Raw genomic sequence first — 15,864 nt, 5'->3', positions numbered from 1 at the left:
TGGAGTAAAGACCTTTCTGCTTTCCTGGGGTTCAAGGAGCAAACTGAACTGAACTGTTCAGCATTTGCGCATAACTGGGAGACACAAGGAGGTGCCAGTTGTGTAGCCTGCATGTAGGCCTGCATGTGTATTGTATATATTTGAAAATGTTACTAAAGAAGTGTTGACTTTATTTTATCGTCTAGTAATTTATTTCAGTCCACTGGTTAAGTGATCATCAAAACAAATACGCGGGATGGTTTAGAGTTTAGAGTGTAAGGCAAACGGAATCAGAATCTGGGGCCTAACTGTACGTACACACCGCCACCGACTTGAGCTGCAAAGAAGCTCTGGCCGCCCTGTCGAGGACGATTGTCCAAAAGTACGGGGAAGCTGTTTGACGCTTTGGCCGCTCTGACGTGGCAGCGTTCTTCGATCATGTTCAACACACGATTGAAGAAAAAGCACAATTACAGAATTTGTATTGTTTGTTGGTCGCAGTGGTTTCTGTTAGCAGTTAGCTCGCTTGTTAGCCGCTGAACCGCAGCAGAATGCAGGCAGAGTGAGCAGCCGCCAGCTGTTGATCCGTGCAGGACTTCACCGTGAGCGGACTGTTTAGAGACCATGTGACGGCAGGTAACGTTAACTGGTCCCTATACGCAAACAACGTCATAATATAAATGATAGGAGGACCCAGCAACGGCGATTATGAGCTTTTCCTCCATTTTCACGGAACTAATGTTTTGGTAGGAACTAAAGTTTACATCGTATGTTTCTCTGGGATCAGCCAGCGCGAAGGACGTCTATATTCCAATTGGTTGCTGCCGTTTGCCGCTGCTTGCCGCTGAACCACGCCATAGCTCATTACCATAAAGTTGACCAAAGTTCAACTTTCTGATTAACGCTCTGGACGCTCAAAACGCCCAAAACGCGGATTGCCGGATACTTCCGGTATCTTTAGAAGCTCAAGTCGGCGCCGGTGTGTACGTACAGTCAGTGCCTGGGGATTCCAGATCTTATTTTATCCCTCTTCCATAGAGCTCAACAGTCCCGCCCCTCTTCTGAGAGACCTTGGGTTCCGGAAGTAAATTTCCCATTCATTTCTCCCATTGACGTCTGGAAAAATCCGTACATAAAGAGTTTTAGACCATGCATTAGGCTAACCAGATGGTACGTGACTCATATGCATACAACGTACCATTTCGAGTGAAAAAACGAACAGAAAATCCAAAAAAAGTCAAAGGTACAAGACTGTTTACATATCGTCATTTCAGAGCAAAGGAACTACTCATCCCATAAACCACCGCGCACCACTGAATAAAGGAAGCTACGTTAGTTTAGCTAACGGCTAACTCTGCTAACCACAAGCTGAGACAGCATGTAATAACTTTAACAGACCCTCAAAATAAAACCTGAAAATAACCGTTAAAATATATAACGGCTGTTACATCAGCTGTAGCCTGCTTTCCCCAGTGTTTAGTTTGAGTTAACTGAATCAAGCTGTCAGCTAGCGGTTAGCCAAAATAGCTGTTAGCTAAACTAACGTTAGCTTCCCGGCGGAGGCTAACGGCAGAAGCGTGGAACAGATCGTGATTCGTGCAGTGTCGTAAATCCTCGTGACAGTTCGTGCAGGCAGCTCCCCCTACTCCCCTTCCTCACCAGCATGAGTTCCACCAATCAGAGGCTGCCAATGTGGGATTGTGGGATTGTTCAGGATTGTGGGTAATGAAGTACTTATCCAAGACATCGCGAATAAAAGACGTTTATCTCAAAACAAGGTTGGTGCCCCATAATTTTTGGGGTCTACATGATTATATAGAATCACTTAGTCACGTCGGCATGCTGGTTTTACCATCAACGGTTATCATTTTATGGCTTATACTCCAAATTGTCAATGGAGAAATTGTATTGTATTTTTACTTCCGGAACCCGCTGTGGGTGGGACTGTTGCGTTCTATTGCCATGACATTTAGTACAAACATTCATGCCCTCAATTAGGATGCAATGTAATCATTTTTAAAGGTCCCATGTTGTAAAAAGTGAGACGTCCATGTCTTTTTTGATTATAAAGCAGGTCGAGGTGCTTATTGTGAAAACGCTCAAACCACAGGGAAATACACACAGCGCGTATTCAGAAACCGTGCCTTTAAACGAGCCGTCAGGACTTTCGTACGGTTGTGATGTCACAACTATACTATATTATACAGTACATAGCTAGAAAGTGCCACTACAGTGCCGTTACAGTCATTCCCCGGCTACAATGACGGCACAGAGACGCACAGCAGAAAAGAAAATGCAGAATTGTAACGGAGATGAAACTGTGCAGTGAATCATGGCTGTAGATTATATCCATGTAGCTCAATTATTTAAGGCAGGGTTGGTAACTTTTTCCAAAATACACTTTTTATATATTGTTTGAAATGGTCTTTACACTCCGGCAGCAATAAATAACTTATGGGCTGGGAAAAAAGGAGCAAAAAAAATCTGTAGCTGTTGCAATCCTGTAAAAACACCCACCAATCACTGCCTCGCGCTCCGCTTGGGAAGAACCAATGAAATTCCTCCTCACCCCGATGAGCTCATAGGCGTTGTCTCACTTCATTATAATTCTCAGTAATCAGTGTCACATAGTATCTGCCTCAATTCACCCTCATAATCCTCAATTCCACTTTAATTTGTGAAAAAGTGAGAAAGAGACAACTCAATCCCCAATTCCAATCTAGACTTTGTCAGCGGCCATTGTGCCAGGAGACACCAGTCCGCTTCTAAAGTCTGCCGATGTGACTCACAGTCTCAGCGTTTCTGCAAAGAATAAGCACGCAATAGATCATTAAGGAAATATTATCCTCGCTATTCAGCTCCTAGTCCACATCTTCTGAAGCCTGAAATCTCTGTGACTTAATTCTCCTGTGGTGTAATTAGTGTGTCAGATTGCCACGCGTTTTGCTCATTGCGTGGCTGCACGTCTGAGGCTGACGTGCAGCTGAAGTTTGGAGCTCTCCGAGTTCCCGTTAATGAAGTCTGGCGCTGACGAAGGGTGACTGACAACAGATGGGAGGCTCTGTCACAAACATGACATGCCCTACCGATCACAGATCAGAAAAAGCAACACAACTCCACGCTACATTCGCTCCGTTCTCTGACAGCGACGGCTGCTGTTCTTCACCCAGGCTTAGCTCCGTCCTCTGGGGGAGCGAGCTGAGGTTTGAGCCTCTAAACGATTGTCTGATCCGCTCTAGTCCCAGGCTATCACACCGACACGAGTGAACAGGTGTTAATGTGTTTGTGTAAAAGAAAGGGAGACTGTGCAAACTGTTCAAATGCTGGAGGGCAGGCTGGGCTTTATGTGTGAGCATTTTGTCCTAGGATTGCTTTGTGTTTGGACACCGATTCATGTTGGGCTTTTTAGTGTCTCACCTGCAGATGGCCTATTTCTGTCACAGCCTGTTCCCTTTGACAACAAATAACCTAGTTAATGGTTCAACTGTAGCACTCATCTAAAGTATTTCCTGTGCGTGTGTGTGTGTGTTCAGGCTGTTCTCATGAACCAATCCCTGCATATAGCTACGAAAAGTAATGCACTGATGTTCGTATGTATTCCACGTATTTATTGCTCTATGCACCACAGTGACTGCCGCTTTATAAGACCACAAAGACCCGTGCAGGGAGGATGGAGAGGGTCATTAAACGCGGGACTTTCACCCAGGAAACAAGTGTTTGTGTCCCAGGAGTACTACTCAAGGGGACCAGTGTTTTGACCCAAACCATCTTTTTTTCTAATCTTAACTAGACGTTTTGGTGCCTAAACTTAAAAGATGCACTATGAGTTCCTGCATGGTTTCAGCGCAATTTCATTTTTGTCTCCAATTGTAGGCATCTCTCCTTGATCCACTAGCTGCCTGCCCCCCTGAACACACTGTGAAAAAGCCCGGTCTCAGGAGACAACACAGGGATCATAAACGTCAAACAAACACTAGGGGCACAGGCTGTGCACCAAAATACAACAAAACACATTCCAGCCAATCACCGACAAGATGGTTGGGGGAGGGGGTGGGAGTTAGTGACAGTTAGTCAGTTAGTCATGACAGTTATGGAAACATGGGGGGGGGCGAGCTTGCTCTGTTTTTTTATTTATTTTTTTATTTACTTGGAACATCAACATAAGTGACCATGCAGGAACTCATAGTGCACCTTTAACTGTAGATTAAACGATGAATGGATTAGTTGTTACTGGCAACTATTTTGATGAGTCCAAATTCTCTGATTCCAGCTTCTTAAATGAAAATTTTATAGACCAGACAACTAATCAATTAATGGAGAAAATAATCTGCAGATTAATCAACAAAGAAAATAATTGTTAGTTGCAGCCCTGCTTAACTGTCGTCGCTGCAGGACGGTCACCTTCTGTCGGCTAAACTGAACTGTAAAGACTGCTAAACTTAACTGTCATGTGACCGTCCAGCGGCCACCGCTTTTTTACTATCTTTTTTTATATATTTTCTATTGTTTTTATCTGTTCTTTAAAGTGCTCATATTATGCTGTCACTTTGTAACACACACCCTCATACTCTGCTTCTGACTGGCTAGTAGTCCTTACCTAGGTACTGTCATGACACGCCCTCATACTCTGCTTCTGACTGGCTAGTAGTCCTTACCTAGCTACTGAGCATGTGTGACTCCCAACAAAGATGGTACAGAAGTGAGATGTCTCACTCTGTAGCTAAAACAGAGAGCTCAACACACAGGGTGAAAAGAGGAGCTGCAGCAATTTGCAGTACAAAAGAAATATGGCGTTTTTTTTTTTTTTTATTAAACCATGTAAACCTATTCTGATATAGCCTCTAAATACAATTATGAACCTGAAAAGGAGCATAATATGAGCACTTTAATGTTTTATGTAAAGCACTTTGAATTGCCCTGTTGCTGACATGTGCTATACAAATAAAGCTGCCTTGCCTCGTGCTACTCGTTCCCCTGCCGTATGACCAGCCTATAAAAGCTCCTTTGCTGTTGTGTCCTTCAAGTCATCTTGCCTGCACTAAAGGCATTTAAAAAAAAAAAAAAAGGCCCGGTAATAATGAAATGGCAGTAACTGAGCTGCATGCCCATAAAGCATTTTGTTGCTCTATCAGGATGAGCCAGCCAGTCCAATCATTTTGAGGACACGCTGAGAAAGAAGAATGGTTGGGAGTAGGCCCAAAGAGGAGAGTAGGCCCAATCAATGACTGTCCTCCTGCCAAGACACAGAGACCGGATCAGTCATCATCTACAGCAGACACTGACTAACTGGTTTGGGTTTAACAGATGGAAAAAACAAAAGAGGCTTATTGGTGTAATGCATACTAGATGGTCTGGTGCTCTTTGTTTTTGTGCAGCCATTTATCTGATTTCTAATGTGAAGGTCACGCCTGTGATAACAAAGACTGGTAAAGAAAACTCAAAGTTTAATAGCAGCATTTACATATTGCACACAATCATTTTAAATAAAGTAATAAAAATACATGAAAAATCCACTGAAAATAGGACATTTCTGTACATTGTTCCAGCATTTATCTTGTGAAAAAACAGTAAATATAATAATGAAAAGAAGTATAAAAAAGATTTGTTTGTCTGGTATGCACAATAGTAGCCTACGTGTATCTCAGCAGGTCAAATGCAGCGTCACAGAGAGTCAGCAGGCACGAAGATGTTCGTTTCGTGTTGGTCGTGTTGAAGCAATGCATCATGGGTGTGACCTTTGACCCCTAACTGCGGGGGAGTGGGGTGTGTCACCATATGGTGCTGAGAAAATGAACGAGTGTGTGTCAGAGACAGTGACGGTTGGGATGATGAGACCCAGGGGAGTGACAAGGCACTTGAATAGGGCATGCAGAGCCAATCACATGTCAACACACAATTGAATAGACACACACACACACACACACACACACACACACACACACACACACACACACACACACACACACACACACACACACACACACACACATCCCAATCCTTCAGTTGGCCTATATCTATAAACTGTCAGTGACTTTGTGAGTCTGACTGTTAGATGATAAATTCCCTTGCAGCTTCCTGTCGTACATCACAGCAGCAGAGCAGTGAGCTGAGTGGTGGAGATGATGAGACATGAAACCATCAGCACACCTCACTACTAATCCTCCCTTCATTCATTCACACCCTTTTCCCTCTCTCTCTCCCTCTCTCCCTCTCTCCCTCTCTATGTTCACAGTTATAGGTGCCAATTTACCTCAGCTCAGAGCCACATCTCTGCTGACGACCCTTCATTTTCACTAAGCTAACCACCGTATTAAAGAAAATAAATGCACATAGACTTGCACGCGTGTTTGCAGGAGGCTGCTCTCCACCCGGCCTGCAGGCTGCTCTCATCTCCGCTCAGTTCACTTCACTGAATCACCCAAAGATGGAGTGGGGAGGGGGTGGGGGGGTGTATGACCCATGGCTAAGCAGGCTGTTCCATAATGGATGAACGCAGTCATTTGAACACGTCATATAAGTATGCATGAGTGACGATTCATTACCAGCATTTGGTAAAAGAGACTGTATAGACTAAACCAGGGATCTTCAACAGGGGGTCCCCAGAGTCACTACAGGGGGGCCTCCAAATAATTGTTAATCTTTGAAAGTAAAAAAAAAATAAAAAAATAAGCTGACTGACCTATAGGTAAGGTAGTCACTGAGGTAGCCATCCACAGATACAGGTAATACTAAGGATTCACTTATAGAATCAGGCCGACAATTATTAATTTAATAGCTTAGTATTCTATGCACTAAAAAGGTATGTAAAGGCTTTAGGCTGCCCTACACTTTATTGTAGGCCCAGTTTAATATGCAATTTCATTTTATACAATATGTAGTAGGGGGTCCCTGCTCCGTCTCTCTCTCAGTTAAGGGGTCCTTGGCTTAAAAAACGCTGAAGACTCCTGGTCTAAACTAAACTGAGGATGATCCAAAATGAGCTTTATAGTGGTGATAGAACATCACAGCAAAGCTAAACCAGTCTGAATGAATGTGACATCATGTATTTATAAAAACAAAAATGGGGTCACTTTGATGCAATACACACTCACCACCTGAGACACACCGACACTGTCATGTAACCCGAAAAACGCTCCCATAGGTCTGTTTATTCAAGCAGCGATTATGACCTATATTCACGTTTCCAGTTTGTCTCGCATTGCCAGGCCTTCCTGAGGGTCTGGCTAGTCCACACAGCATTCCGGGATGGGGGGAAACATGCTCTGGTTTATTGGCATTTCTTTAAACCAATCACAATCGTCTCAGGGCGGGGCTAAGAGCTGTTTAAGTCGTGCAACAGAAAAGTCGTGCAACCAACACGCCCCCTTTACTCGGACGCCGAACTTTCCCGCTCGGTCGAACTCAGAGGACACCGAGCAAGAAATCCGATACTTGTAAGTATGAAGTTTTTTGGACCGCTTTGGTTGTTTAAATGACGATTTCAAATCACTCGTATTACTGCAATACCTTAGTGCGTCCGTATCACTGCCTGTGGGTATGGGAATCGCTCTTGTTGTGAGTGCAGTATTAAAGACCTGTTGCTAAACGTGGCTAGCGTTGCTAACAGAGCGCCTGATACGACGGTACTCGGCCAGTGCTACCGCAACAACGGCTTTCCGGGTGGCGTCCTTGTTTTTCTCCAACTCAGACGCGCAAAACATACCAGAACGCTTGAAGTGTGGAAGTGACGTCATAGCCGAGGGCCTCGAGTCGGTTCGTTGAGAATAATAGAACGCAGCAATAGTCTAGCTAGCTGTCTGGATTTACCCTGCAGAGATCTGAGGAGCAGTTAACCATAGTCCTCACGAATCCACCGGAGGTTAGAACGCCAACACAGAGACAGAGGAAGGGGACGCACATCGGCGAAAAGAAGGACATACGGCGGAATTTCCGGCGGCGTCGGAGCAATCACCGGTAGAGGAATGTCAGGGATATAGACTAGTCCTGGGCCTTAGTAGGCCATGTTTGACCCATCCACCACCCCAACCTGCCTGCTTTGCCCCCATCATAATTACTACAGGCACCGCTGCTAGAAACGTAAATAGGCTATAGGTCGTAATTGCTGCTTGAACAAAGAACCTATGGGAGCGTTTTTCAGGGGAGGACAGTCTCAAATTTGTCTTACAGTATAAGAGCATTAAATCCCATGATGTAAGCCATACTATAAGCTCAAATCATTTTAAGAGTCTCAGGACATTTTCTCATGATATAAACTGAGGCATGTAGGTACCTTGATAGGTTCCATTTGGCACATTAAGGATTGTTGAAACACATAAAATCCAATCTGAAAATCTCGGCTACCTTGTCATTAGGAAGGCATAAATAAGCCAGTGGACTATTGGTGTAATGGGATGCTGTCTGGCTGTGTGGCCTACATCTGGAAACAGAAGTAAAGTAGGCTGAGAGACACATCACAGGATGGGGATTTTCAGCAGCTCACCTGCAGCCTCCGGCGCCGGATTATCCCAGAGTCATCCATGGCCTTATGAAGAGCAGCAGGGCTCCTGGCGGGGGTTTCCTCTGACTGAAAACAACCTCTTGAACTCTCTTCAATCGGCGTTTTTGACCCGGGCAAGGCTGCGGCTTCCACCTGTGCTCCAGTTCACACCCGAACAGCAGCAGATCAGAAGCAGCGTCCTGGCGCACTCGGAGCCAAAGAGGCGCACAGACACAGTGTCACGTCGAAGGAGCCGAGGATAATACCCAATTGTCAAGCATTCCGTCCGGTTAAAAATGTCTCTAAAGCAGCGAAGACAAAGACTTCTCTCAGCTCCACTCGTGCCCAGTGTCCTCCCGTGTTTCAGGGCTGCCAGTCATGCTGCTGGCCCTGCGGTCTGCGCTCCCTCTCGGAGCATCCTTGACATTGTGCCAGAGGGGGGGTTTCTGCGCTTTCTAAAGCTTTTCCAGCCGAACCGAGCGACTGACTCAGGCCTGAACAATCACTGCAAACACAACGTATGACTCCAAGTTCTTCTGTTGTTTCACAAGAATCTCCCGAAGAAACGTGAGCTCCTTCACACATTTGGTCACAAAGGACAATGTGTTCACAAAAAAAGAAGGGAAAAAGCAACCAACCGAGCGATGACTTTACGCACTACTTCCCCGTACAGTCAGGCAGCGCTGCTCGGAGACTCTCCCCATCCTTGAGCCGTTCGCTGGGGCTGATGACGTGACATTGCCGCTGATTCTCCGCGGAGGAGCCTCGAGCCTGTCTGTCTGTCTGTCTGTCTGTCCGGTCCCGTAACCATCCCCGGCAGGGAGGAGAGCGCGTGCCTTCCTCTCGTCCCTCTTCAAAAACACATAAAGTTTAAACTCTTATTCATCCATCAATCCATCCATCCATCCGTCAGTCCGTCCGTCCGTTGGTTGCTCTTCAGCTTTCGCTTCCTATCAAACTGGAGACTGACTGGACGGGGCGACGGGCAGCAGCAACGCGATATTTGTAACCCCTTCCTGGGATTCCCTCTCGCCCCTCCTCCTCCTCCTCCTGCACGCGCGCGCACACAGCGTGTCCCTCTCTCTTCAGATGAATGAAGGAGCTAAATGTATTGTTTGGATTCACTCCGAACGATAGAAATGTATGAGCGCAAGAGTGTAACTTTGGTTTGGGGGTCTAGGGGTCTTCCGTCAAAAAAATAAATAAGTTGTCTATATTTGAATCCCATTTCCTGCATTTTCTACATAAATTTCGGGACTATAATCAGGATAATAATTAAGTCATAAAATCATAATAATAAATTCTTAGAATAGAAATAAAGAATAGTACTAAACTAGGCCTACGTATAAGAAAAAGATATCTTACTTTCTTTTTTTGTTTAAAAATAGGGGCTGATCACCGAGACCTATACTGTATGTAAAATAATATCAAACAAATTTGAGTGTGTGTGTGGTGTTTGTGGGGGCAAACTGGATTTTGGAAAGTGGGGGTCCCCCTGTCCCTAGTGGAAATTACACCCTAGAGTGTATATAATGTATGTATAATGTATAAGTTGTTATATGATAACTTTAGTCATTATTTTAACCAAATGGTATTTGCATAAGTCAAACATTTAAAAAAAAAGGAGCCGAACTGGTTGTCAATATTAAACAATACATTATTTCCCTATCTGAATGAACAAAATAAAAAGCTTTTCATCATATAACCTCTGTGAGTTTTACAAAATATGTATTTGAATCTTTTTTCCTTTGCTTTTTTGTTTTGGTTATTTTATTTTTATTTTTTGGTAACCCCTTGACCTCCCCGGCTTGTTTTGTAATTGTAGACTCACAGATGTACAGAATATGTTGTTTACCTGCTGCAAGTCCTTGTCTGTGAATAAGGATTGACTGGAGAAAAATCAACGAATGAAGGAGCATCCGAGCCGGGTCCAGCCTCCAGAGGAAACAGCACGCACTACGTGGGCTCAGTTATACCGAAGGCTTTTTAATTAAACACACCATGCAGAGATTACTGCTGCTTCATATCCTGAACATGCGTCAGATCGTTCAAGCTCACGTCCAAGCTTTTCAGACGATGGGTGTGAATGTGAAAGGAGGCCGGTTGGAGCCACGTTCAGCACCACAGACAGCGACACAGGATTCAAAGTGAAAAGTGTGGGAAATGTTGCCTTACGTGACTACCCTGGAAATCCAGAGTTCTTGCGAGAGCACAATTTGCTCAGCGAGTCACTCTGGCATTCAGTAATGATGCTCATTAACTATGCCCTTGTAGCCGAGCTGCACCAATCACATCGCTGTATCTGATATAGGCGGGTCAGAGGCGAGCTAAACACATGACAACAGTTTAAAGTGCTCATATTATGCTTTTTGGCTTTTTCCCGTTCCTTTATTGTGTTATAAATCTTTTTTGTGCATGTTATAGGTTTACAAAGTGAAAAAGCCCAAAGTCCCCCCCAAAGGGACTTACCATCTCCAACAGAAAACACTGTTAACAAACTGCTCCAAACAGCTCTATTGTAGTCCAGCCTTTACTTCAGAGACAGACGTGGTCACTTTGGAACACACGTTATAATGCTCGCCTAGCTGCTAGCGTGGCACACCCTCATACTCTGCTTCTGACTGGCTAGTAGTCCTTACCTAGGTACTGTCAGGGCACGCCCTCATACTCTGCTTCTGACTGGCTAGTAGTCCTTACCTAGGTACTGTCAGGGCACGCCCTCATACTCTGCTTCTGACTGGCTAGTAGTCCTTACCTAGGTACTAGGAATATAAGCCCATTCAGAGCCTGTATGAGCAAGCAGTCAGAAAACAAGCCGAAAGAATCACTGCAGACTCTCTACACCCTCTCTTCCCTGAATATGAACTTCTGCCATCAGGGAGAAGATTTCGTGTGCCAAGATGTAAAACAAACAGACTAAAGTTATCGTTTATTCCAACTTCCGTCAAGCTGCTGAACTCCAGTAGTAAATCTTAGCCCAGCAGAGTAGGGTGCAGTAAATATACCATCCCTTTTTGCACTTTGCACTTTAATTATTAGCCTGCCGTTAATTCTCAGGATGTTGTGCTGTCATGTGTGTCCTTCTTTTGTGTCCTTGTGTCTTAGGACGCTCTGCTGATCTCACTTTATGTTGATTTTATCCTATTGTATTTTATTTTTTAATTTTAGAATGTTTTTATGTTACATATTGTTTGTGTTGTGAAGCAACAGATGTGGCACTGTGTCCAAGACAAATTTCCCCTCGGGGACAATACAGTGTATTCTATTCTATTCTACTGTCAGGGCACGCCCTCATACTCTGCTTCTGACTGGCTAGTAGTCTTTACCTAGGTACTGTCAGGGCACGCCCTCATACTCTGCTTCTGACTGGCTAGTAGTCCTTACCTAGGTACTGTCAGGGTACGCCCTCATACTCTGCTTCTGACTGGCTAGTAGTCTTTACCTAGGTACTGTCAGGGTACGCCCTCATACGCTGCTTCTGACTGGCTAGTAGTCCTTACCTAGCTACTGAGCATGTGTGACTCCCAACAAAGATGAAACAGAAGTGAGAGATCTCACTCTGTAGCTAAAACAGAGAGCTCAACACACAGGGTGAAAAGAGGAGCTGCAGCAATGTGCAGTACAACAAAAATATGGTGTTTTCTGAAAATTAAACCACATAAACCTATTCTGGTACAACCTTTAAATACAGTTATGAACCTGAAAATGAGCATAATATAAGCACTTTAATCTACCAGTTAGCTCTGCTGGTAGCTAAGCGTATGAGGCTTAGCAAAAAGTATTGTTGTGATTGGTCGCAGTGAGATTTACAAATGGTGCCGCCGCTCGAGTCGGGCCATTTTCATTACTCAATGCCAGACCCTTAATCTTTCGGATTTGGGTCTGGATTTCCAGGCTATTACGTCACAGTAAAACAACTTAATTGTTTTCAGGCTGCAGACCTTTCAGCAACAGAAACTGGTCTTGTTGAGGGGTTCAAAAATAATTCTTACTAATTCTTACTAATTCCAAGGAGATGCAGAATCAGTGAACTCTTTTAAATCACTTTTCAAAACCCATTTTTATAGATTTGCCTTTTACATGGGATGTCATGTCTTTTTATTGTCTCTTTTCTTTTTTAATTCTCTTGATGTTTTATTTATTATATTTATTATTTGCTAATTTTGTCTTCTCACTACTATGTTTTGCGTCTTTTGTCTTTTTGTTTTTATTTACCCAATTTTGTCTTGCTAATGTTTGGCCCCACTGTTGACCTCTCTGTTGTTTTACTGACCTTTGGATATCCTGTTTTGTCTTTGATTTTGTCTGTCAAAGCACTTTGTAAACTCTGTTTTTAAAGATTCTATTTAAATAAAGTTATTATTATTATTATTATTATTATTATTACACCAGGGACAACCTAACAGGTAAATCTAGCCACAGTTAGACTTTTTGTGTCTTAAAACTACTTATTCCTTCATGTTTGCTATATTATGACTCGCCTCAGGTGATAAAACCAGACCCAGGTAACAGAGTGAGCCTTCACACGTACTTTACAAAGAATATGTTGAGGACATTTCCTCTCTAACTGGGAGGTTTTGGGACAGATTGGTGGGATTGCTGTGGACCAAGTACACACAGAGATACACTGGTAAGAGCCAATGGATCAGCTCATTTAAATAGCTCACGTTACTGTATTGTGTCAACAGTTGACTTCATTTAATATTGTATGTGACTTTTTCTTTTGCAGGGTGCAAATGTTCCACCAGAACCGTTTTTTTTTCTCCTATCCCAGAATGCATCTGGCAATGCGAGACTAGGCCAAATTAATCTATCATCCACATGTCATTTGTCACCCTGAACACAGGCATATTGTGTATGGAGAATAAATGTATCTACAGTTTGTCAGTATAATGTAGAGTAGACCTATACTGCCTAGATAAGAATGTATCACTGTATCTACAAACTGTGGACTTACTGTTTATCAATTTGTGGTAATATATATATATTATAGAGTTTGGCCTTTATGCAAAATCATTGCATAATGCCTCGCTGCCTCGGGATTAGGACTTTCACACTGTTGTAATGTAACATACGGTCCAAGCTGCCCACGCAGCCATGACTCAGTGCCAGACGCTGCAAGAGATCTGAAACAGAACGTCCAAACCCGGCCCATGCTGACCTATCCGAAAGAAAATGGGCAGGAATGCAGTTGGTCTGCGTTCAAATGGCTGACAAACAATTTAGTTTGTAAAAAAAAAAGCTGGCTGCAAAGAATTCATAGCTTGACTGACAAACAAAGAGGCCTTTTGACTTTCTTTTCATCAAAGCAAATGTCATTTTAGCCATGCCAGCAGTGGCCTGTCTGTCAGTCCACCACTTCGGTCCAGACTTAAATATCTCAACAACTATTGGACAGATTGCCATGGAGTTTTGTACAGACATTCATACAGACGTCTTCTAGTAATACCAAAGCAGCAGCAGAGCAGCAGAATCAAGGCACAAGCAGACACACATCAGGGTGAAACAAAGTTGCCATTCTTGTATTTACATATTTTATATTGGGTAGGGTGGTGATGGTGCAGTGGATATGATACATGCCTTTGGTGTGGGAAATCTGGGTTCAATTCCCACTGTGATACATTAACCAATGTGTCCCTGACAAAGACACTCAACCCATAGTTGCTCCAGAGGTGTGTGGCCTCTGATAGATATAGATATAGATATAGATATAGATATATATATATATAGCAGTTGAAAGTCGCTTTGGATAAAAGAGTCAGCTAAATGTAATGTATATTTATTCAATTTTCAATAAAAAAAAAAAACGTTAAGCAGTAACGGCAATGCCACAATAAGAGCCAGTAGATGGCAGAGTATACTTTGCATCAACAGTTTGAGTTTCTGAAGTTTACGAGGTGCAATTTAATGCACCATTAGGTTAATGAGGTGCACATGAAGGCACCATGGAGTCCAGTCAGTGTTTGTTTCCATAACTCACTCACGGGGAAGGCAAAATGGTGCCACACAGTGACTTCAGGGAAGCAGGAGGCTTTTAAATCAAAATTGTGACACCCCAAATAGATAGATAGATAGATAGATAGATAGATAGATAGATAGATAGATAGATAGATAGATAGATAGATAGATAGATAGATAGATAGATAGATAAAGGCTAACAAAACAAACAAGACTAGACTTCACAAATGTCTTAACAGTGAAACAGAAAACCTTTCCCTTGCTGTGGCATAATGTGTTCAGAGACGCACAAATCCAGTGAGAAAAAGGCCCCAGTAAGCAAGCTGTTATTTGTTAGATTAAATGGAGCTGTCAGTGCCGTCTGGCTGGCAGTCAGAGAGCCAGATCGTTTTGTCCATGTGTTTAGTGCTGGCGTAAACCCGCACACACACACACACACACACACACACACACACACACACACACACACACACACACACACACACACACACACACACACACACACACACACACACACACACACAACTCCCGCAGCACTGTCAACTCCCTTTCGTGCACGCAGAGCTTTGTTGCCTCGCCGTTCCTCTCCGCGGTCAGAGTCTGGAGCGTTTGCTTGTGCCACAGTGGAGTCGGAGGACACACGGCAGGCAGGAGAGGCTATTGATTTCGGCTCAGGCACCGGATAAACTGAGCTGACTGTAAAAAGCCCAGCGCAGGTGGAAGTCTGGGCCGGGGAGACACACTTCATCAAGTTTGATAATGTCGTCCTTACGGTCGCTAGAATGAACTGCTGGTGCTCAGCGGCTGCTGAACACAGCACTGATGCTGCTTTCATATCCTCTTACGTAATCATTTTGAAATCCCTTTGAGTTGGGAGACTAGCAGCTGCTCAGTTTTGTTTGGAACCAGAGTTGATCATCGCCGCAAAACTCAAGGACAAACCATCCCAACTACTCCTGTTGTTACATTACAAAGAAATGCTTGAATCAATCTTTAAAGTGTCTATAACCAATATTTTCATATTAACAATGGATCACATATATCGGTATGTGAAAGAGTGACTAGCGTACAGAGAATTATCTTCTGAATCTGCAGTTACTCTAACCTCTATGGGGCTTTACAGCCTTTTTTTAGCTCACTATTTTAGTTTCATGGGCCTCAACTTGATTGATTTGTTTCAGTCTTACAGCTCTCATCAGTGTTTTCAGTGAAAAAAACTCTGATAGACCCGCAGTACACTACCTGCTCACCACATTCTCATGAACAGGTGTACATGATATCATATGAGAAGTTATGCACAGCAATTCATATAATATCTTACAAAGTTTCGGCTAGTGACAGTTAAGTTTACCCACAAAAAGTTTGCTTTGGCACCAAAACGACTAGTTACGATTAGAAAAAATATAGGCCTAGTGATTTAGGTTTAAGCAGTACATCCAGGACGTGAAATT

General features: G+C 43.5%; 1 protein-coding gene across 1 annotated transcript in view; it reads right to left on the bottom strand.

Annotated features, from left to right (window-relative positions):
• LOC120574496 (microtubule-associated serine/threonine-protein kinase 1-like) overlaps positions 1 to 9,454 on the bottom strand; it is a 91,667-nt gene extending 82,213 nt beyond the window's left edge. The window contains 1 exon segment of the mRNA XM_039824835.1: positions 8,459 to 9,454. Within this exon segment, the coding sequence (XP_039680769.1) occupies positions 8,459 to 8,497 (39 nt within the window). The 5' untranslated portion in view covers positions 8,498 to 9,454.
• Between the last annotated feature and the right edge of the window lie 6,410 nt (positions 9,455 to 15,864).

Source organism: Perca fluviatilis, chromosome 15 (assembly GCF_010015445.1).
Source record: "Perca fluviatilis chromosome 15, GENO_Pfluv_1.0, whole genome shotgun sequence".
NCBI classification, from domain to species: Eukaryota; Metazoa; Chordata; class Actinopteri; order Perciformes; family Percidae; genus Perca; species Perca fluviatilis.
This window is presented reverse-complemented; position numbering and strand designations above follow the sequence as displayed.